At 42.6% G+C, this 24192-nt stretch overlaps 1 protein-coding gene and 1 long non-coding RNA gene across 2 annotated transcripts; both read left to right on the top strand.

Annotated features, from left to right (window-relative positions):
- Positions 1 to 3869: 3869 nt before the first annotated feature.
- GCM1 (glial cells missing transcription factor 1) lies at positions 3870 to 11273 on the top strand. The gene is made up of 5 exons (XM_005153320.3): positions 3870 to 3971; positions 5728 to 5980; positions 6915 to 7027; positions 8636 to 8764; positions 10500 to 11273. The coding sequence occupies exons 1-5, from the start codon at positions 3870 to 3872 to the stop codon at positions 11097 to 11099; spliced, it is 1197 nt and encodes a 398-aa protein (XP_005153377.2). The 3' UTR covers positions 11100 to 11273.
- Positions 11274 to 21404: 10131 nt separating this feature from the next.
- LOC115947177 (uncharacterized) lies at positions 21405 to 23014 on the top strand. The gene is made up of 2 exons (XR_004081128.2): positions 21405 to 21512; positions 22899 to 23014. It is a non-coding gene; the product is annotated as an uncharacterized lncRNA (long non-coding RNA).
- The last annotated feature ends 1178 nt before the right edge of the window (positions 23015 to 24192 follow it).

Here is a 24192-nt window from a genome sequence, read left to right as displayed (position 1 = left end):
GAGCTCCCATCAGCAGGAAGAACCTTCAGTGCCAGAGGAAATCATGCACTTGGACGCAAGCAGCTGTGGAAGATAGTGAAGCGCACACTGTTTGCGGCATGGATAGCTCAGCCCATGTAAAGGGCTATTGACTACACCTGAGATCAGTTAAAGGTTGACCTCACTGAAAGATGAGACCAAAGGGAGACTGATGGGAGCACTGACAAAAGTACCTTCTTTGTGTGGTGGTAAAACAATACAAGTAAGGAGCATGATCTGGTCACTACTCTGTAATAGCCTACAACCACATGTTTCTGCCATCAGATACCAATCTTCACCAGAGCCTGTCAAACAAAGACAGCAGCAGACAACCTTAGCAGGGGCAACTGCTTTTCCACAGGCTCTGCAGGGTTGCACAGTCCTCTCCAGAGCATGAGCCTGAATGCAGGGAGCTTTTTAGGGCTGCAGGGCTTTTTCCAGTGCTCTTGTTGTAGATGTCTGTAGAACTCCTTACATCTACCTGTGGTTATGGTCTGCAAGACTGCCCTCTAAATCAGATTTTACAGATTATATTGGATTAATTTAACCTGTAGGATCATAATACACATAATCTCTTTTAAAAACCATTTTCCTAAGTGGTCAACACCAAGTACTTCTAAGAAAGATAAAAGAAGCCTTCCTACGCTTTGTTAGTTAAAAAATTTGTAAGTCTCAAAATGAGGCTTAGTATCTCTTTCTAAATGTATTATAATTCAGTTGTTACACAGATAAAAGTGTTAGATAGCAGATCTTCAAATATTATTCTTTGCTATGTTTTTGGTCTCTTTTTTAGTCTTGCCTAGTGTTCAACCTCCATGACATACTACAGCAATACTAGTAGTAATACTAGCAATACTAGTAGTAATGCTGTAGTAGAAGAGCCTAAAGAAGTAAGTGGGGGAAGGCTGGTAGGGAAAGGAAATATTTTTTTATTAGACAAAATGATACTAATAATATAGTGAAAGAAAAATGCATTTCTTTGCCTTATTTTTGAATTTGCCAGTTGTTTCATTCTGTGCCCCTGGGCTCTTAGGCAGTAAAATGAAAAGCACTTCCTGCTTCTTCTACACCCTTCTTGTGTTTTAGGTCATTTTTATAGTGCACTTACTTATATGTCTCTTTTCTAAGTGAACAATCCTTACTCTTATGGGTTTTCTATGTCCTGAGCCCTCTCTCTGTCTGTGAAGAACTGGTCTTTTTGCACAGTATTATAAGTGACAAGTCAGTGATGGTCTGTGAATTGGTAATACCATAGGTTACTGTATGGCACTTCAGTCTTTCTGTATTCCAACAGCCTGGTAACTTTTCATCTGACACTGTGTTTGTGGAACTGCCCATGTGGATCCCTTGGTCACTTCCATGAGTTAATTGAGAGCAGTTCTGTAAGACAAAGAAATACTTTAAATATTGCCCTTCTAAACATGGATTATTTTGTCAGGGTGAAATATAAGTAAATTTTTCTGAAGGATTAATTCAGATATATTTTTGTAATCTGATTTTTTTTCTCCCTTTCTGTTTCTTCTCTTCCATATCATGAACAAATACATTAAACTTTGGACCAAAACCAGAACTTGCTATACCCTGCTGTTTACCTTCTGTATTGATGAGAGTTTACAAGGCACAAGAAAACAAAAATAAACCAAAAGGCAAAAAAAGAATTACTTTCACTGTGTTTCAAGCACAATGGATTGTGCCACGTTCCAGCGCCAAACAGAGGTGCTACTTACATCATTCCTTCTTAATACAGTAATTCCCACTTTTCTTACATGTATTTTTCCAAATCAAAACAATTTCACCTTGTATCTAAAAGGAGCAGAGCAGTTTGTTCTGGGGAAGGCAAGGCAAGGGACAGAGAAAGGAAGAGGAGAAAAGAGGAGAGGGAAAGAGAAAACAGGAGAGGAAAAGAGAGGAGATGAAAAAGAAAGAAAAATAATTCAGATCTTATAAAGCTGCTAGACTTCAGTAATAATTAAAGCTACACAAATTACAATCAGAAATTTAATAGGCCACATCATTCTGTAATTATCAAAGTTTTTGCTAGTATTTCAGCCTTTGCCCGCAAATAGCTAAAAATGTATGATTCTCTGTAACTTCATTTTTTGTGTGTGTATTATGAAAATACCTGTGTCTTTCATTCATCTTTAAGGTAATATTTAATTATTGTTTTATCTCTATCAATATAGCATAGAAGAATAAATATTCCATTTTCTCTAATAAGAATGAAATTAAAATTCAATTTCTAAGACATGTAATTTTGACAAGTAATTTTAAAAGCAATGAGTCTATCATTTTGAATTACGTAACAAATACTTTCATGTCTTTGCGCACACAATAATCAAGGGTCATTTCTTTAGTAAATCCATCTCAGTTTTGCAATGCAGCTCATATTCTGTTTGTCCTGTCTTTACTATCTCCATCTTGATTGTAGCACAATATGCAAATGTTTCTTACAGCTGTTTGTATTTCTGAGCAGTGATATTCCTTTCTCCTCTGGTTTAACATCTCATTTGAACCTGTGATGGGTTAGTTGCCCTCCAAGAACAAGTCAGCTTCAGTTCAAATTCCTGAGTGTACCAGGCACGCCCCTACGGGGTCTTCTTCAATGGGGCATGCTCTTCCATATCCTTCTTTCTCCCCCACAGCCACAGCCTGAGCCACAGTGTGGGGTGGCAGAGCTTTGACTATGCTGCCAGAGCACCACATAGCTGAATGTCTCAAGTGTTCTGCAAATATCTGGAAACTCTTACCTTAAAGGTGATAATACAACATGTGAAATTAAGATCACAAGTAGTTTGTAAATGGGTAAACTGAGGACATGAGGCTAAGTCACTTTCCAAGGGCCATGCATAAGCAGAGATAGAAATAACAATAAAATAAATTATGCCTAACAGGGTCCATGAGATAGAATAGCATTGAGTATATTTTACTTCTTCCTACTCTGTAGTCTTTAACAAATCCTTGTTATAAATTGCAGTGATCTTCCTGAAACCATTGAAGCTGTCCCAGTTTCCATAAAGAGAAAACTGGCTTGTTCATTTTCTGATTTGCCTTTTCTCTCCTTGTCAAAAGAAAAGAAACCCCAAAACCTTTCATGCATGGGATCTCTGAGGATACTGTATTAAGTACTGTAGGTACTGAAATTCAGGGGAGGGCACCTGCCTGCTTTAGAGGGTTTCAGGCAAAAAAATGTTGTTTTTAACAAACACACCTTGATGGGTTTTTCTGCTTCAGGCTGCTGTTGAAATAGGAAAATGCAGGTAGCCCAACCCTTCATGTAACTGGTAAACTCTCAGGGATTACAACAATATTTGAAATAGTTGAGTGCCATTTCATCTGAAGTCTTCATTTCATTCACGCAGCCCCGTCTTGTTGCTCACCTTTGCTATGTGCAGTGTGTGAAATAACTACAGGGTAAGCAGCAACTCAAAGAGCCCTTAGCAGCCACTCTGTTCAATCAGTTTGGCTCTGGAAATATTAAGCCAGAGTCAGATCAGATGTACAAGGAGCCTGCGAGCAGAGTTACATGATTATAAACATGGTATGAGAAGACACTGAAGAAACCAAAACAGATGACAAAGGCACAATCTGCTTGCTGTTAACAGTGCCTCTGTAACATCACAGGCTATCTCTAAGCTATATTTTCCACTGCTTTGCCAGCTTGCAAAACTTTTAATGGAACAAGTTTTTCTGGCAGAAGAACACTGATTTTTATCTTTAATGAGCAGCCTCTCTATCATTTAGCTCCAGGAAACAGCTTCCTGGTTGTAAACTGCCTGAGAGTGCTGACAGCCAGTCAACTTCAAAAGCAGCCAGGAAAACCTTTCTCGCTAACTTTGAGAAGGAATTCAAAAATGCTGAAAGGTGCAGATGATGTTGTTATGGAGCATGAGGACTCTGCTTCCAGACATGGAGAAATGACAAGCTGGGATATCAATGACATCAAACTTCCCCAGGTATGTGTCTGTGTCTTAGAAATCTATGAAGTTCTGACCAGCCATCTCCACTGTTGATCTTCAGTACTTTCTCAGTCATCTATGCTTCATTGCCTTTATTCTCTTTGCCACATTGAGGTATGTGACAGTGTTTTACTGGAAAGCTAGAAAATCTTGAGCAAATATTGAAGTTTCCATGCATTGTTCCGTAAAAGTATTACTGAAAGACCTGCTGATACTTGAAAAATAGCAATGCTGCAGATGCTTTGCCTTTCTTGTCCATTGGTGGATGAGGAGCAGAGAAAGCAAGGATGAAAGAAAAATCTCCTGCTGTAAGTACTGAATTAGAGGTGTCCAGGACTTGCTTTTTGCCCTGGGTAGTGTTTTGTGAGAAGTTAGCACAGCATGTATGGCTGCTTTGCAACTCTGGGTGCTCAGCCTTGCTGCAGATCGAGCCTCCAGGCAACACTCCTATGAACACCTAGGAAAAGCTTGCTTTGTTTTTGCAGAGATTTGCTGAGAGGCAGAATAGTGATCTGTCCATCCCTCCGTCCCTTTCTAGTCCTCTTATCTAAAAATTTCAACCATGCTCTCCACTGAAAGCCCATGGCACCCTGCACGCAAACATCGTCTCCACGTCCCTCAACACAGCACACTTGTGCCAGATTCTTCCTGCTGCGATCCTTCAGCATGCAGTTCTGCCTTTCACCTAACTCTGCCTTCTTACCTGATCCCTGTCTCTTCCCTACTATGCCACTGCTGTTGACGCAACAGCTCCATGTTCCAGACTGCCTCCTTCCCTGCCCTCCACTCCAAGGTCACCTTCACCTGCATTTCAGCCTGGAGGCTTCCTCCACACCCTTCCCTACACTATCTGATGGCTCTAGAGGGAGTACAGGAGTTTTTCCTCCTTTCAGTGGATGCTCCTCCTGCTGCAATGGCTCTCAGGGGCTGTGATCAGCAATTTCAAGGACATTCCTAACAAGTTTTATAACCTACATGATTTTTTCCCTCAAAACCATAATGGACATGTTAGGTACTTTACAGCTTACTGCATTTTTCTGTGTTGACTGTATCAAATGAGGTGATGTGTTTGGTCCCTTGTTTGTCTGTTATTTAGTTTTTTTCCATTAAGTTTTATTTTAATTGTTCCTTGCAGTGTTGTCTTTTTGTTCTGTAGCTTAGTTCACAGTGTGAAAATAAAACCTGGCCAGAATGCCAGGCCTCTTTGGTTTGGACTTAAGAAAAATCACTGTGAAAGTCTGTCACAGCAAAAGGCCAAAATGAGCCAAAGTCCAGAACTAAACACCCACCTAAATGTGGGCACAGTCCCAACCTGATTCAGTATTTGCCCTTTTTCCAGTGAACTGAGCCAGATCAGCCCAGATGACTCAGTGTAACAGTGCTGCGAACAGCCAGAAAGGTGAAGCAGGATGTCTGCTATAAAAGGCTAACAGTAGTTAGTCAGGTGGTGACTGCTGACTGCAAGGAAAGTATTTGCTATTTTACGTCAGGCACCTCACCTTCCTCTCCCAGCCAGGTCCTGTACTGAGCTGGACCCATGGGTTAGTTAAAACAGCCTCCTGGCCAGGCTTTCTTGATGCTTTGGGGCTCACAGGGAGCCATGCGGAGCTGTGGATTTTCTGCCTTCTCTCCACTGTTCCTTCCCGCCAACCAGCATCACCTGACAGATGCTGGAAAACCAGATCTGCTAGGCTCTTGCACACTCTCTTCTTTTCCTCAGCCTAAAATGTGGCTTGCTTTGGTCTCTCCACAGGATGTAAGACAGATAGATGGGTTTCAAGAATGGCCAGATTCCTACGTCAAGCATATCTATAGCTCAGAAGATAAAAATGCCCAGAGGCACCACAGCAGCTGGGCAATGAGAAACACCAACAACCACAATTCTCGCATCTTAAAAAAGTCCTGTCTTGGAGTGGTGATCTGTGGCAACAACTGCTCAACCTTGGATGGGAGGAAGATCTACCTAAGACCAGCCATATGTGATAAAGCAAGGCAAAAACAACAGCGTGAGTATGAATATGATTGTCCGTTGTATGGCAGTCGTAAGTGATCACAACACAAAAATCAAGCTAGAGGATACCCTTGGGATTATCCAGCCTTTCAGCTGTTGTTCTTTATATTCAAATGCAACTCTTTATTTTTGGAACAATGCATTTTACATTTCTTACTTTTGGGGCAGGAGTTGTTTGCTTGTTTGTTTTCCTGCTTTCTTCTTTTTTAGTCTCTTTTTCTTATGGCTGGGGATTGATTCTCTGGCTACTGAGAAAGCTGTACAGTGCAGGCAGCTTCCTGCTGTACTGTTCCTACTGACCTGAGTGCAGCTTCAGTATTGCATGGGCCCAAGAGTAACTCAGGAGACAACTCTTGCAGGAAAGAAATTGCTCATGAATTCTGATGACTGGAAAATAAGCTTCGTAGCCATGTCACTGGAGCAACACAAAGAAAATAGAGAACAGAACCTGCATGCACATTTTTAATGAGACCATTCCAAACGATTGTTGACTGCTCGGTAGAGCTAGCACATACTGATTTCTGGATCTGATGAACATTTTGGCTAAAGAGAAGTATTGCTCAAGCACTTACTGAGGTCAGAATGTTGTCCTCTATCAAAATCAGACAAGAACACATGAAATTCCAGACACTGCCAGATTAAAAAAAAACTAAACCAGACCATGATAATAAATGAAAAAATAATACTAAAGCTATAATAGAAATAGTTTTTGCTAATTATATTTACTACTGGAACAGAACAAGGGTAATAATTAGTTTGCTTATATTGATTTTTGGTTACATTTGAATTTTTTTTGCATAGTTTTTTCTCAGTGTAGTTTCTGAGCCCCAGAACAGAAGTTGCGGTCCACCACCAATGAGCCATTGTACCACACAGGATTCATCTGATTGGTATGGTATAGGAAACATTTCTCACCATTTTTGTTCCAGGGAAATGCTGTCCAAACTGCAATGGGCCCCTGAGGCTCCTTTCCTGCCGAGGCCATGGGGGTTACCCAGTTACCAACTTTTGGAGGCATGAAGGACAATTCATATATTTTCAGGTTGGTGTAAAATTATCTTTCACTGTGCAAGTTAATTGTAGTTTTAAAGACTGGTTTTTAAGATTGTTAAGGACAGGGTTTGTTCAGATAAATAAAGGTTATTGAATATGACAAGATCAAATTACTGTAAGGAGAAAAGTTTTCTGAGTGAGACAAGGTCCCAGGTAGCCTGATCTAAGCCTGAACTTAGTCCTGCCTGAGCAGGAGGTTGAGTTAGACCTCCAGAGATCCCTTCCAACCTAAATTAGCCTGTGCTATTATGATTTTCCAGCATATTAAATTTTTCACTTAAGCTCCCATGAAAACCTCTTGATTTGAATCACTTTGCCTCAAGTACATAGAAACCAACAAAGCCTCAGAAAATCAGAAACGCCATGTTCTCTCAACCTTTTCTCCCAAGCACCATGAATAAGCACAAGCTTATCTTAGAGCAGGAAATGGTTCTACCCAAGGGACTGTGTATGGAAAATGCCATCTCTGTGTTATATGTAACTTATATATGGAAAACAGTGTATGCAAGTGTTTAAATACTCAGCACTATTTCTGGAAGATGTAGTCCTAATTTAGTACCATAACCATTGAACTGTGTCCTGTTTTCCAGGCTTTCATTTATGTGCAGGTTAATAAAATTAATTCTCTGTGGAAGCTAAAGGAAATCAATATTCTGATAAACATATCTGAAGTGTGGGGAGGATGGAAATGACTGCAGGGACACTATAGCCAGGCTGCAGAAGACCCAGTGGCTTCAACTGGGGCTCTAGTGTGGGAATCTTTTCTGCACATAAGTATGGTGCACTGGTTTTATGATTTCAGAGAACTTCTACCCCATCACTCTTCATCTAGGATACATTTGTTACTTGAGCTCACATTAAATAGGTCTTACCATAGAATCATAGAATGGTTTGGGTTGGAAGGGACCTTAAAGATCACCTTGTTCCAGCCTCCCTGCGATGGAGAGGGACACCTTCCACTAGACCAGGTTGCTCAAAGCCCCATCCAACCTGGCCTTGAACACTTCTAGGGGCAAGCCAGCCACAGCTTCTTTGGGCAAAGAATTTCTTCCTAATATATCTAAATCTCCCATCTGCCAGTATAAAGCCATTCCCCCTTGCCTTGCCACTACATGCCCTTGTAAAATGTCTTTCTCCAGCTCTCTTCTAGGCCCCCTTTAGGTACTGGAAGCTGCTCTAAGGTCTCCCCTGAGCCTGCTCTTTTTAGGCTAAGCAACCCCAGCTCTCTCAGCCTATCTCCATACCAGAGGTGCTGCAGCACTCTGACAATCTTCATGCCTTCTCTGGACTCACTCACACAAGTCTACATCCCTCTTGTGTTGGGGCCACCAGAACTGGATGCAGTACTGCAGGTGGGGTTCCCACAAGAGCAGAGTAGAGGGGGACAATCCCCTCTCTCCATCTGCTGGTCACGCTTCTTTTGATGCAGCCCAGGATAGGGCTGGCCTTTTGGGCTGCAAGCACACATTGCCTTATTAAATACAAAGTGTTAAATCAGGCCATATGTGTGGGTTTGGCCTGTGCTACAAATTCTATTCCCTTAAGATTAATAACAAGGTTGTTTCTAACTTTAACATACCGTAATTACTTTCTAAAGTCCAAAGGAGCTCATGACCATCCACGTCCAGAAACAAAATTAGAAGCAGAAGCAAGAAGATCAACCCAAAAAGCACAGACAGCTTTTTCTCCATCTTGTCCAAGATTAAAAAGAATACAGGATCTTGAGGTAACTTTTATTATTGATGAATGAAATTGTGGGTTCAGTGATCCATGGTTCAAGCATGGTGGAGGTTATCTGGCTTTGGGTCTGGGTGAGACCAAGCTTACATCTTCACATTCTGCCTCCCTGTGATCAGTCCAAGAACGAACAGGGCTATTCTCAGCATCCTTCTCTGCTCAGCACTGTCATCTACTGCCAGCACATCCTGCCTGGAGCCAATTTGGGCATGGTGGCAACATGGCATTACATCTATACTGTTAAACAAAGCAGGGCTGGAGGGAAAACTCAGTCATGTCACTATTCTCATGGTCCCTGCCATGTATTTGGCCAGTGCTAACTTGTGCTCCAAGACAACATGCCCTGGCACAGGTCAGGAGAACAGCATGTGCCAGTGACCATTTCCTGGCAGAGTTTGGACCAGGCTGCATCAGGTTTGGATCCTGTCACTGGACACAGCCTCCCTCCAACCCTAACTATTTTATGATTCTGTATCTTCTTCCTTCCCTTCCTACAGCAACTTCCTGGTGTTTTCACTTTGAACCATGTGGGAGTAGGAATAGACCAAAGATGTTTTAAATGCCTGATTATAGAGCCTGCTGTTCAGCTGGTCTGACTCTGTGCAGTTGGAGTGATACCATTTAATCTCAGCTGGCTTCCCTGTTCATAGCTCTTCAGCAGGTTCTTTGGGGGTAAATAGCCCATCATATTTGTGTTCTGCCAAGACTGGCTGTAATGCAGCTAACTCAGGACTCTGATCTGACACACAAAATCTGTGTCACTGAGTCTGCAAAAAGTCTTCTGAAAAGATTTGATTTTAATGTGCTCACAAGAGACAAGGGAGGAGAAAACCATGAGCCCAAAATAGAGCAAGTGATACACAGGATGTTTTCCCTGTGTCAGCGGGTCTTTAGCTGAAGGTGGGCTGGGTTCTACATCAGGTTGTTGGAATTTCTTCTTATGGTGAGTGGAGGACAGCTGAAAGGAGCTTTGCTACTCTGGCAGTCAGCAAAATCACTATAATTAAATGGATGCAAAAGTAGAATTACAAAGAAGAGAGACCTGTAGGTACTCATCAAAAATGGTGGCACAGAGTGAGTGTTCTGAAAGGAAGTAAAGTTTGCAAAATGATAATCCAATAATTAGGGCAATTAAAGAAGTTGTGAAATACCCAGAACAAAACACCTGGAAGGATAATTCTTGAGTGCTGCTCCCTCCCTGAAGGAAATTTCTGTTTGTGGGGTAAAAAAATGTAAAGACAGGAAAATCTATTAGTTAGGAATACAGGTAGAGTCTTGAATATCTGAAGCATAATATTATTGTCGTGAAAAGATCACCTCAGAACAATCAGTTTAAAAAATTACACATAGCTTTTACAAATTCCATAGGAAAAAAGGAATCTGTGGTGTCAAGTGTACTCGCATAATTTAATTTTCAGGTGTTTATTTAATATACGCTGGCAGTGGGAGCTGAGGGCTGTGAATGTGAGGTTTAACAATTCTTTCAGTGTAAAACAGGCTTTGAGAAAAATCTGGTCAAACAAACCCAGATCCGTGGTCTGGGAGCACTGCTTGGTTTGCCCCTAAAGCCCACTGGCACTACCCCACAAGGAGGTTCTGCTACAGCTCCTGCTTCGTTACCTGTATTAATGGAATGCATCCATGAGTGTCTCATACAGGACGTGTGTTATGTCACGTTGCCACACTACCCCTTGTTTTGCTAACCCATGCCGTGCTTTCCCAAGTCTCCGACAGGTGCAGTGCCGACGCAGGAGGCTTTGCCTCCACTTCTTTCCAAGCCAGACACTTCCTCACTACCGGATAATTTCAGGGGACACATAAGCAAAAGCTCACAGGAGTCGGTGCTGGGCAGCTGCTCCGGGTGGCCGCCATGCTCCAGAGCTGGGGAGGATGTGAGCTCCAGAGAGGTGCTGGCCTGGAGCAGGAGCCCAGCCCTCGGGAGCAGCCCCAACATCAGGAGGCCTGGCAGCAGCCCTGCTGTCCCCTGCACAGCCCCTTCCCCCCAGCACTGCGCTCACCCCAGCACCCCACACACCCTGCCCGTGGAGGAGGATGGACATGGTCCCTTCAGGAATAGCACTGGTCCCTTGGGGGATGGATCCCGTGAGGACAAATATCCGCTGGCCTACAACAGCTGCTGCCTCCCTCCCCTGCCCTACCCTGCGCCTCAGGGAGGTCCCTGCCCCATGGCAAGTGGGGCACAGCACCAACAGCTCTCAGTGCCTCCGAGGGGCAGTGAAGGACATGATGGTGAGGGAGGGCACCACATGGGTCTCAACTACTGCAACAATGACATGTTTTTTAACCTGTACCCGTTACGGTGACTGGCTTATATGTCTTCACCGCCTCCTTTGGCAACAGGCATAACTCTCCATCTCTATTGCAATGCAGATGTCAAAGTGCTACCATACTGATTTCCACTTTGGCTCCTCTTGCAGGGCTCAGGTGGGGCTTTCATACCTGAAGACTTGTCTTTGTTCAGGATTTTTAATGTTATATTTTCCCTCACTATTTCGTTGGCCTAATAAAAGGTATCAGCTCTTCTGACAGAGTGCCTTGCTGCCATCCTGTTTTGGTAGCATTTCAATCCCCTTGGTACACAGTTTGTTCAAGCCTGTGGGACTGTGAAAGGTGCAGACAAATGACCTTAAGAACCACAATGTCCTGTGTGCCCCTCTGCACTATTCTGTCTTTGTGCAGTGAGAAAAGTATTGTGTAGAATCATCACAGAATGGCTTGGGTTGGGGGGGACCTGTATTTCATCTAGTTACACCCCCCCTACTATAGGCAGGGATATTATTCACTAGACCAGGCTGCTCAAAGCCCATCCAACCTGGCCTTGAACACTGCCAGGGATGGGGCAGCCACAGCTTCTCTGGGCAGTCTGTGCCAGTGCCTCAGCACCCTCATAAAATTTTTTCTTCTTAAGTCCAATTTAAACCTGCCCTGTTTCAGTTTTAAACTGTTGCTCCTTTTCCTATCACTACAAGCCTTAGTAAAAAGTCTGTCCTTGTCTTTCTTATAAGCCCCTTTCATACACCCTTGTAATAAGGTCTCCCCCAAACCTGCTCTTCTTTAGGCTGAACAACCCCAACCCTCTCAGCCTGTCTTCACAGGAGAGGTGCTCTCATCTTTGTGGCCCTCCTCTGAACCTGCTCCAGCAGTGCTTCTCTGCAGGGCTGAACCCAGTTTCATACAAGCTTATGTTCAAGGTGGCTTGCTGCTTTTTCCACCCACTTGTCATTTCTTTCATTGCAAACTATAACAAATCCTTCAGCGTCTTTTTCCATACATCACCCTCTTTTCTGACCACTACTGTAAGCTATATTTCAGCAGGATCTACCAGTTCCCTACATTTGTTTAAAATAATAGGTTGCTGAATATGTATTTTCTTGCCTGAACCTAGTGGCCAGCTCAGAGATCTTTAGCAGAGTTTCCTTTATCTTTTCCCATAACTGCCATCTGCATGATTTCCCTGCTTGACCAGCCTCTGCTGCTCCCTGGACTGTTTTAGGAGCTGCTATCCCTTGCCCCGCAGAGAGAGGCAGTGACACACATCCCTGCTGCCACCTCTGCAAGAAAGAGCTGAGGGATGTCCTGTCTGGAGCCACATTTCATGGCTGGTTCCTTTAACCATAGTGAAGATAGAGAGCCTCAGTTCCATGGTCCATCCAGCTGTTGGTCCTGACTGTGTCCCACCTGCCTGCAAAAGCAAGTTGTGCCCTGAAGGTCGAGGCAAAATACACCTCTTATTGGGATGCGTCTGGGAGGGCAGTATTACTAGACAAGTGGCAATAAAAACTTCACAGTACCTCAAACTGTGGTGTACCTTGTGTCCATCAAACACATTCAGTCTTACAATTGTTTTGTGGGGTTTTTTTTTTGCTTGTTTTCATCTTTTTAGATTCCCTCTATTTAAAAAAAACCTTTAGAATATATTAGTTACTAGGGAAACGACTTGCATTGCAGAGGGTGGAGTTCAGAGACATTTATGAGACAAGAACAAATTATATTGGTGGAGTGTTTCAAAATATTTACTGCAGTTTGTGAAACAGGGGATGTGTAGTGATTTATGTGGAAAAAATGTAAAGGTAGATCACAAAAGGACAGTCTGCTGTTTTATGTGAAGGTCAGTTCACCAAACTTTCATTTAGTTTGTGAGTTACTCTCATGCTTTTATGTCTTTTATGATGATTCTTTGGATTAGTAAGTCAGAGAAGGAAACTTTGATCAAGGCTAATAACAACCTCCACCTCCAAAAACAGAAAAAGGGAAATCAACAGGAGCTATAAGTGGCTGTGCTTTGGGAGAGGAGCTGCAGGACTGCAGGGACAGACAGGTCCCCTGGGGCTTCATGTCCAATAGCCAAGATTCCTCTGCAACTGCCAAACAACTGCCAAACCAGTCACACCAGCAAAGGACAGAGCAGGGCATGGACCCTGCCTCCTCTCATCCTGTTCTGTCTCATTTCCCCTTTCCTCTGAATTCCTTACCTGCTCACTGCACCACTGCCAGCACCACCTTTCAGCAGTGGTACCATACAGATGTGAGGCTAGGGGCTCCTCAGACAGTGTTCTGGCACCTAGGTACCATCAGTTCCCTTTAAACCCACCAAACCCTTCCCCTGATTTTAAAATCTTCCAGCAAAGGTGATTTGATAACCAATCCCATAACCTGTTACACAGCTTCACCATCCCAATCCCAACTGTTACCATTTTTACTTCACATTTGATTTTCTTTCCCAATGATTGACCATTTCTCCAAATCTTTGAATATGTGTACTGTGAAACTCAGTAGAATTTTCACAGGCTTCCTAAAGGGCTCTTACCACCAAACCTCCCTAAAAGCCAATTACTACCAAACCTGCCTTCCTGCCTGAGATGCAGGAAACTTTTTGTTGGTTTGCCTTTAAGTTTGAACCAAAAGGAAACCTGTTCACATGAGCACAGCTCCACTTAGCAGCTACCTCCCATAGCAGGGCTGTATCTTCTTGCAGCTTGTGATCCCATGCACCCAGGACCATCCCACGGTTTGGGGGGACACCCAGTACCCATTCATGCAACATTCGTGGCACCCAGTAAGTTTCCAAAAGGAACATATTTCAGGCTCAAGGAGGACATGTTATTCCTTTTGTAAAGGAGGAAACTAAGAGTTCATGATTTTTCTAAGGTTAGATGCAGAAAGGCTTTCCAGATTGATAAGCTGCCAGGTCAGTTCAACCTTTCTGTGTTCTTGCAGTAACTTCTGTGCTGGCAGCAACTTCCTCCACTTCCTCCACTGTACAACCAGCACAGTGGGTCGATATAGTGCCAAATTTATATCTGTTTGGCTCAAAATATGAAGATACCAATCTCAGCTCTGACCTTTTCAAAAATGACTCTTTGCAACATATTCGGGATATGTGAAAAGAAACATATGCACATTGCTGCTTCAAGCCTCTTAACCAGCTCTAAGTTATTGTGCTCAACTGAGTGATAAGAATCAGAGGTGGGAGATAGCACTAGATGCATTATACTCTGAAATTTTAAGAAGATATACTAAGCAAAAACTTTATTCAGGGTAGTTTTGTGAAGAAACACCAACTGATAGGTGAGGATCCACCCACAGATAACCCTGTAACCTTTTTCTCTGCTGCAGAAAAGGTTTTGTTGCAAGGCACAGCTGCAGTAAACTATTAGGAAGGTAGCAGAGATGCAAGGAGGCCAGGATATGTATAATTACCCAGGCAAAATGTTTTGTTCCGGCTTATCATTGTTTTAGATGGCTCTAGCTAGTGACAACACTTATGAAAATATCCCTACATGGCATAGATGTTCCACACTTGCTGCTTTTCCAAGGTCTTAGCTCTGAAAGCACTAGTCTTAATACTTAAGGGATAATTCTTTGGGAGTAATCTCTGCACTTTTCTGAAACAAGTATTTTTAGCTACAAGGGCTCTTCTGAGGCCATCAGAGAAGCACAGCAATGTTGCTCAGAATGATACATTAGCCAGACTGTATCTTACAGAAACAGTTTTATGGGTATTTTTATGACTCAAACAGCATTTAAAGATGAAATCTAGACATATAATCAGAAAAAGCTATCTTAATAAATACAAGGCAGCAGCTGGACACCTCCATTTTTTAGCAAATTTATCCTCAGACTATCACTGTGAGAAAGGGAAATGCTTTTGTATCAGTTATATCAATGGGGAGATGAGAAGGTAGAACAGAGATCTGACCCACATCTCTCCCGCCTTGGGCACACATACACTGCATTTCTTCAGGCCTTTCCTCTGGGCCTCTACCTTTGCATGTGAAAAGAGCTGCAGGTCAGACTGAGCACAACCAGATGTTTTTATTTTCAACCCCTTGTACAAAGCTTTGGTAGACTGAAGCTATAACTGCTTTATGTGAACTGCAAAGTTATGGACCGTTTTCAAAAACATGGTTTTAAATGCATTCTCTATATTTTTAGACAAAACAAGTGGGTCAGACTGCTGCTGGTAGGAAGGACTTCCAGCTAAGGAAGCTTTAGGAGGTTTACTCCTAAGTAATTGTAATAAGCTTTTTTTTTTCTCACAGCCCTTGGGAGGTTTACTGCCAGTACTCCCAGCAGTTTTGCTCTGCTTCTCCTCAGTGTAATAATTTGGGCCTTTCTAAGTAATTACGGCCAAGGATCTTGAAAGGGACCGTGTAATGTGTTCTACTTTATGGCAAGCAAAATGTAGATGTAGTCCCTGTGGTGAATCTCAGCAGAGATGTGGCCCATTTGTGCCAGGAACAGGCGTTATGGGGCAGGGTAGTGACTGGTGTGGGGACCCAGGGGAGGCAAAGGAAGATAGGAAGTTTATTTAAGAAGTAAAAATGAAGGATGTCTGCTGGTGTCAGAGTAAAAATAGATGCGATCAGTAATCAGAGCTTGAATAGGATATTAACATCACACATCTGAATGCTCTAAACAATTTGGACCTGGCTCTTGTGCAAGCTATGCAGACTGGCCCTGATTGAATACAATGTCCCTTTCTCCCTGCTGCAGTCCCTAGGCAGTATTGGGGTTTTGCCTTTCACAAGGTAAACTTCACCAGCATTCTCACCTCCTGGAGCAAAGAGGGCTCACCACTGATGCAGGAGAACCAGGTCAAGGAGCACTTAAACAAACCCTACATACAAAGGTAAATTGTGCTTAGCCTCTGATACCTTCTACAACGAGATGAGTGGCTTGGTGGATGGAGACAGGGAGCAGTGGATGTTTTTTCATCTTGACTTTAGACAGGATTTCAGCACTGTTCTCATTACATCCTCACTGACAAGCTGATGAAGGATGGACTTGCTAAGTGGACACTGAGGTGGAGTGAAACCTCTGCTATTCTGTGACTCTGGGAACACTGAAGACCAGCCACAGCTGTTCTTGTATCAGACAACTGCGATATCCAGGTGCTTCTGCTTGAATTAGCTGTGTACCATGTGCCACATCCGGAAAGTCATCCAAAGGCCTGACATATTGAGAACACCCTGCGGCAGAAGAACACTGCAGACAGTAGCATCAGCAATTAGAATGCCACAATCATCCTTTCCTCTTCTTGTTGGATTATTTTATTTCTGTGGGCAATGTGAGATGATCTCCTGTATGGAAAGTAGTTCCTGAGGCACAGATAGTCTCTTCAGAGGACAGAGCAAGCCAGGAAGGTTTTTGGCCAGCTTTTCACTCTGAGCTCATTCCTTCTGTTTCCAGTTAGCAATTGAGGAAGCAAAACTGCCTAGTTGGGCTTCTGTCAGACAAGTGTTTTTCATTTCTCAAAACCAGTTATGTCAAGCTTCAAACTTCACATCATTTGGCAATCGTATCACCAGTGACGTGATTTAAGTCTTCTGTTACCAAGGGTTGCCCAATTTATTTGCTCATCTGAAGACAGATTAGTCATAAATAATACAAACCACTGCACAAGAGTGTCCTCTTTGCTTGTTGCATTTCGTGCCTGATGGAAACTGTTAAGCAAAGGCCAATGCAAACCCACCGAACCCCACACTCCAAGGAATGTGTGGAGGCAGGAGGAGGGCAGGAGGAAGAAGAACCAGTGTCTGCCTTTAGGATGGGTGAAATATAGGATGAACAAATAGACCGCAGCCAAAGTGAGATAAAATACAAGGTAATTTGATGTTTAGACAGTTTACACAGCTGGAGTCTTTGACCCTTCTCAGTCTTTGTGTGTGCTAAAGAGAAAACCTCAGGCCAGACTGTAATCCTGCCCTGACCTTACCACACTTTCATGCACTAAATCACCCCACCAAGAAGGACTGAACTTCCCATAAGACTCACTTACCTGCCAAGAGCCACCCCTGGAGAAATGGAAATCCAGAGCTGTTCCTCTTTGTACAGATGGGTAAGGGAAAGTGCCAGCCCTGTCCAAGCACTGTCTGCATCAGGGGGCTGCTTCTCACTTTTGCACTCTTGCAGCCTGGGTGTGGGGGTCCCTTTGGCATGGGGCACTTGGTGCTCAGAGGCAGTGACTCATAGGAAAGCCCCAGCCAGTGTAGCACATATAGCTGCTCCCTGCTGATGTGGGGTTCATGTACAGGATTACCTGCACAGACCACAGCTGTGCCACTGAAATTATAGAGAAAGACAGTACAATGCAGTGAAACACACAAAGCTCATCTGAAGAGCATCACCCAGCCACCAGGCTTCCAGTAACCTGCTCTTGGCTCCTCCTCTTGGCCAACAGGCCAACCCACCACTAGGAATGGGCAGAGGAAAGATTTTCCCTCCAGTTCAAGTGAGGTATGTTCTGGTTTATTTTATTTTATAGCTCATTAGCTAACAATAGTTGTACAACGGCTTTAACAGGGGGTGCTGGTGTGACTTGACAAGCTCTAACTGAACTGAAGCACTCAGACGAGGCCCTCACTGAGTACTTCACTGCAATGATACTTACACTCTTGCCACATACGAGCCTCCCCTTTTGTGAACTTCCAGCAAATGCTCCTTCAAAGATACTGACTTTTGTACAGCTTAACCCTGCTCCCTCCCATTGCCTTGGGGTGCCCTGCTTTTGGGAGCAGAGCAGGTTTGCCTGACTTTGCTAAATCACCACATTCACTGTTAACTTCCTTACACACAGTAGTACTGATGAATGTAAGGAAAAAGGTTTCTCTTCAGACAGATTAAACTATTCTCCACTACCATGGTTTGCACAAAAAGCTGGCTCAAAGACGTGTCTGTGGCCTTCCTGCAGTGTGGCTGTGAGCGCTGACACCCACAGCCCTGGCTCCCAGCCCTGGCTGCCGGAGGAGTGCCAGGCTGATGTGGCTCGGGCTGCTCTGCGAGCCTGCAGACTCACGGTCACCACTCTGAGATGGAGATGAGGCATCTTGCTGTCGATACACAGCACTCAGCCTCCTGCCAAGCTGTCATTCTGCATTCCCTGATCCCGCCTGACCCCGTGATAACGTCGTGATTTGCTCTTTCCTGTAAAATTGATGCTTTCTGAAAAGGTCCCTCCCAGGCGCCAAGGGAGTGCTTCAGTATTTTTAAATGGTTGGTCTCTCAGCAGCCCTAGTCCAATAACAGAAGAAAACCTCATTATGGAGGAAGAAGCTTAAGGCTTTTCTAAATAGATTCTTTTAATGCTGTCAGTGGGTTTTTCTTAGCCATCCACACCACCTCAGGCAGCACAGGGCTACTCTCCTCCAAGCCTGATCACTCCACCCTGGGAATATGGTGTCCTGAACTCCACACAGCTGCTTCCCCCCTCCTGTCACTACACAGAGTGGATTTATGTTTTCCCACACTTTCTCTTGAAGGCTAATTTAATCTAAAAAACCTCGTTCAGAACTTCTACCCACTTGATTAAAGCCATGGTCTTCTATATTGTGAAGCTGGGGCTTAGCTTCCTGTGCCACTCTCCCTCACAAATTTTTTGGGATCTAATAATGAAACAGTATAAAAACCCTAAGTGCTGAAAAGATCATTTGTGATGACATAAAACCTGAAAATAGACATCATACAGCAGGCTTTCTCTCCACGGAGATACTAGCAACATCTCTTTCCACCCACTGCCTACTTTTATTAAACCCTCTGCTACTTGGTTATATTTGAATTGGTCCCTCTGACAAATTTATTTGGAAACTGGTCAGTGAGTTCAAAAGTTATTGGTGGAAACTGCCAGGCTGGAGAGATGACTGCTAAATACTTCTTTACTTTAGGGAACTGCCTAAAAACTGACCCACAGCAGCCAAGGACTTGGAATCCAGACAGGCTTTGGTGCCATTTTGCTGGAGGATGAGGGCAGCACAGGTATATTTGCTGCTGCAGGTAGTTGTTGTTATCCAGAAAAGCTATATAATGTGATCTTTTTTTCCATCAAAATAGTCTCTTTGCCTCCCTGATGACTATAACTTACCAGCTGTTATTCCATCCCAGTCCTGTTGATAAATGCAGATATATAGCAAGGGATTAAAGGTCCAGTTTTACTTTATCCTAACTGCACTGTGGGAACTTGGAACTACCTCCATGGAGCTCAGTTCCTACATGTGACTGACTCTACTAGTGATAACTCAAGATAACTCTTCCTCCAGTTTGGAAAAGTCTTTTTGTCTGGCTCTTGTCCATTCAAGGAATTAAGCCTGTTCCCAGGCCTGGGTTTCAGGAAAGCTCAGAGCAAATGGGTGATAGCTTAAGCTCATACACATCTTCATGAAGGCCAGCATCACTACTACAGGAAATGTGGGTGGTTTGGGCATAGCTGCCTAGGCCAGGTTTTTCATCACTAACCCCAAATTCCTCAGGCTGAAGGCATACAACCAGGCCAGGAGATGGGTCAGCCAGCATCCTCCCAAGAACCACCCAGACACAGAGAGCGGGTCCCAGCATTTGGGTTGTCCCACAACCATGTGCCTTCTCCATCCCCACATGGTGTAGAAAGACATGGTTCGTTTCAGCCCATCCTGCATTTAGCCATACAGATGCTGGCCAAACGAGTGGGCACACTATGCACATTTCAAACATGAAAAGCTTGCAGACTCTTACTTTCATCCACATTTTCAACCTTTCATCACTCTAATACCTCTATATTTTAGTAGTTCTGAAGTACTACAGCAGGGCAAAAAGAACTGAATTGAACAAGAGCACATCACCTAGTGCTCTTGATCCTTTGGAAAACCTTAACTGACACTTGATTGTAAAACTGGGGTAACAATGATCTTTTCTCTGTTCATATACCACAAACTTAAACTGTTTACGTTGCCATTATTGTATAGCAAATCATCTTCCAGGCCTGAGGAGAAGCAGAAATGCGATGGTGAGGAATGCTGCTGTGCTGAAGCTCAGTGATCACAGTGCACCCCAGCATTTTTATTTAGATCCTGTAAATAGCAGTAACCACATGCTAATGATACACTGTATGATTCTGGTCTTATAGAAGACTCTAAAGTCCTTCAAGAGGAAAGAAGAAAAACCTGATTCACCGCGTTGCACATACCCAGACAAATATTCATCTTATCATCAGATTTGTGGTAGTTTTTCAGGTTCTGCAGACTTTGATGGGGTTTATGTGAAATTCTTAAAAAGTCACACTTCTTAAAGAAGAAGCAGGTTCCAAACAAAAATGACAGCAATTGTTTTGTTGGCTGCTATGAAAGTGAAGTCTCCCTCACAGCCTTCCCACTTTATTACCACTGGAAAATGCAGCTGACTTTAATATCTGTAAATTTATTTTTCCCAGATTTTACTTTCCAGATCACCATCTGCCTAGACACTGTGTGTACTCAAGGTGAGTTTAAGGGTACTCAATATTTTGTTCTCCATGTGACTAAATTTCCAGGCAACATTATATTCACGTTTGTCATTTAAGGCAGATGTCACATTATCCCAAACAAATTAAAGACCTTTACACTGATTTTTCTGAAACCAAAGTATTGAAGTTGTGGGATGTATTCTGAATTTCAAAGGTCTTCTTAGAGTTTACGTAATAGGAACAATGTTTTCCCTGGGTATCCCACTTCCCCCCCAAAAAAAATCAATGAGGTGGGGGAAGAAGGAATCAGCTGAGTTATGAGCTAACACTTATTTACTTATCCTAATTGGCTAATAAGGGTCAATAAACACTGGGGTGTGAAGTACTAGACCTAAACCTAATCTCCTAATAGTGTAGGAAGGAGCTTCCCGAATTCCCCTCAAAGTGAGACACCCCTGCAGCATCTTCTTAAAAATATGAGAAACGATTGCTCCTTTTTCCTTCCCAAAGACAGCAGGCAATGCAATATCAAAGTTTCAGGGAGATCCATACAGAAAGTAAACACACTTTCAGCTCATGGGTTCACCTCTCTCCTCTAGGACAAGTACTCCATTCAAATCCACATTTACCAGTTTTATAGGGTTTCTGGGGAGGGATTCCATCTTCTTTATTAAAGCTGTTTTAGAACAGATGGATTCGTTGCCCATACCACAGGACAGGATGATCAAAGCCCCCCAAAAGCATCTCTGCCTGGCCCTGGCTAGGGCCAACAATCTTGTTCCTGCAAACCTGCGCTCTGAACAGGAACATTCAGAGCAGAGCAGGGACTGAAATGATGACCACTGCTTAGGGAACATATGCTCTGCAAGTGCAAGTGGTTAAAACATACTTCTTTGCAGTGCCCCATCCTTCATATAAGGATGTTCCTGCTTCGCATATTGGTTACTTCATATCCCATTTGGAGGCTGTCCTTCTGGAGCCTGGGAAGCAAACTCAGGACTGAAGGCTCTACTCTGAGACTCAGGTACTTAAAATCCCTTTGAAAAACTGGCCTGTTTATTCCTGTTCAGTTGTGCTATGTCTGACTAGTGCACAAACCTAAGGAGCTGAACACTTCACACGCTAAAAGTAATGCTAAACTACTGCTTGTTGCATTTGCTCTATTTTTCCTGGAATGTTCTCAAATTTTAAATACGCTGTAGGGAAAATTAAATATACTTAGTTTATTAACTACAAAAAGACTTCAAACTGTGGCACACTGCCTAATGGCAGAACAGCAACATTGTGCATCGGTACCAGTAAACACACATCAGAAAACCCCATCCCAAAGCTCTTGCTTATTACCAAGCTGCACAACCTGCAGGGGTAGTGCTACTTTGGGGAAAAATAAATAAACACAAATCAAGCAAGGAAATTCCTTTGCAAAACAAGCCTCAAAGCTTGCAAACTAAAAGGCAGAACTTCTGTTTTAGCAACTTCAGCAATCTCTTACCATCCTGCGTGTAAATTGAGCATGGCAACATGTAGAGGCCATGGTGCTTGTACGTCTCTTCTCAAGGAAAAATTAATTCAGAAATCAAATGTGTGGAAAAAATGCCTACTCATCTTGGTTTTTCCATGTTAAAGAATAACTTAATTTAGCAGTTTAGTCTTACTTTTCTTAGCTCTGCATCCTATCCAGCTATTTCTCATGGAGCATTCCTAGGCTAAATTAATAAATGTGCTACAATCTTCAGAAGATGTCTGAATACCTGCAGTGGCCAAGGTAGAAAGGCTGTCAATCCTGAAAGATGCATTGTCTGCAGAAGCAGGCACGTTTCACAGTATTTTTCTATTCATACTCTAAATATGTGCTCCATAAAATAACACTGTACTGTAATTTAAACACCTGTCTCTTACTGCCTTGAAGGATAGGTACATGTCAGCATGGTGCACCTGGAACCTTTCACATGGGCTACACTACCAAAGCTGAAAGCAATTTTACCTAAGAGAGTGCCACTTTACATCCCAAAAAGTTCCATTCAGTAACAGACTAGTTTCCTTTCCAAATCCTTTGCTTCAGTCAACATTATCTAGGACTTGTGGGTTTAAGAATTATTTCAAGGACTCAGGAACTATACCCTGGACAAGACTGAGATATGGTGAAGCACTAACTTCCTTTTAAGCTGTCCTGGTTTCAGCCAAGTTAAACCACAATGTAAGCAAAAAAATATGCAAGTCATTTTACTACGAAAGCTGCTAGGTCTTTGCATAAAAGACAAAGCTTCAATCCAGACTGAGTGACTACCAAAGGGAAGCTTTCTATTTCTTTACATGTGCTATTAATACTAAATAACATATGTAACATTAGTTTCTGAAACCCAAACTGTTCTGCAAATGTATATAAACTTTCATGTTTTTCTCATCTTAGACAGTAGAAAAGACAAAACAGAAAAGGACCTCAACAGTTCAGCCATTCTATCATCAACAAAAGTTTCCGAATACCCTGGCACACATTACAGAGGAATTTTCTTGGCTTAAAAAAAATAAAAAAAGACCCTATTGTTTTCTTTCTTTAATTAAAAAACCTTGTATAAACACCATGTGTTTTTCAATTCTGACTAGCTTAGCTCACAGTTACTGAGTGAATCAGAAGCAGTTGGAAAGTGTCCACTGCCGGTCCTTAGCTCCCAGCACTGAATCACACCATCTCCACTTCCTCCCCCTATCTACAGCCCAGCAATACACACAAAGGCTTAACGGCTGCCAATCTCCATTTGATCCTCTGAGCATCTTCTCTCCATAGAACTATCCATTCTGCCTTTAATCCAATGCATAAAAGAGACCTATAGCTCCGAGAACAATGTTTCTGTCACCTCTCGTAGCCCTCCTTCCATTTTGAGAAGTGAACTTGTCTCAACTCATACAATAAACTCTTAGGAAAAAGGACTGCATAGGTGTATACCTTAGTCTTTTATTCAAGTTACTAATATAATTAATAAAGGACAATTTTCCAGGAGTAAAATAGTTCTACCAACTAATGTCTTTATATGTTAATACAAAGGACAACAGAACTAAATTATAAGAACACAGAGTGTCTAGCAACTAAAACCTTGGACCTGAAAAACACTACACAGAACTGGAAAGCAACTGGTTTTCTTTTCTGAAACAAGTACTATTTTAATAGCTGCACGTGAACAGCCATAGTATATGCTGATTAACCATTTCAAAAGACAAAACTAAGCTGACTTTCTTACTGACTTTTCTTCATTGCTAAATGCATATTAATATTAATTAATTAATATTAATTGCAACTGTCTCACAGATAGAAGGCTCACATGATTTTCTTGCTGAAGGAATACTTCATATAATCTTAAAATCATCATTGCCTGAGACTTCCATTGAATCAACATCTCAGTTTGTAACAGGACATTAGCCAGCTTTTCCTTTGCACTCAGAATGTATTTCCAGCACATGGTCAAGGCAAGAAGAAAACAAAAGCTCAGAAGCAGCAGGTAAGTCTTGGTATGAAAAAAGCTTTGAATCAAAAAGCTCTTCTATTACACCCAACCTGGTTACTGGACAAAACTATATCTAAATAAATAATCATCTTCTGATTTTTGTGACAAAAACTTTCTGATATTCATCAGCAGGCAGAATCAGATCTTTGTCTTTCACCCTCAACAAAAATGTACCTAATATGCTTCCCTGTTTACAATCTTGGC

This window comes from Melopsittacus undulatus, chromosome 3 (assembly GCF_012275295.1).
Source record: "Melopsittacus undulatus isolate bMelUnd1 chromosome 3, bMelUnd1.mat.Z, whole genome shotgun sequence".
NCBI lineage: Eukaryota > Metazoa > Chordata > Aves > Psittaciformes > Psittaculidae > Melopsittacus > Melopsittacus undulatus.
The sequence above is the reverse complement of the archived record's forward strand: the minus strand, read 5'-3'. Positions and strand labels throughout refer to the sequence as shown.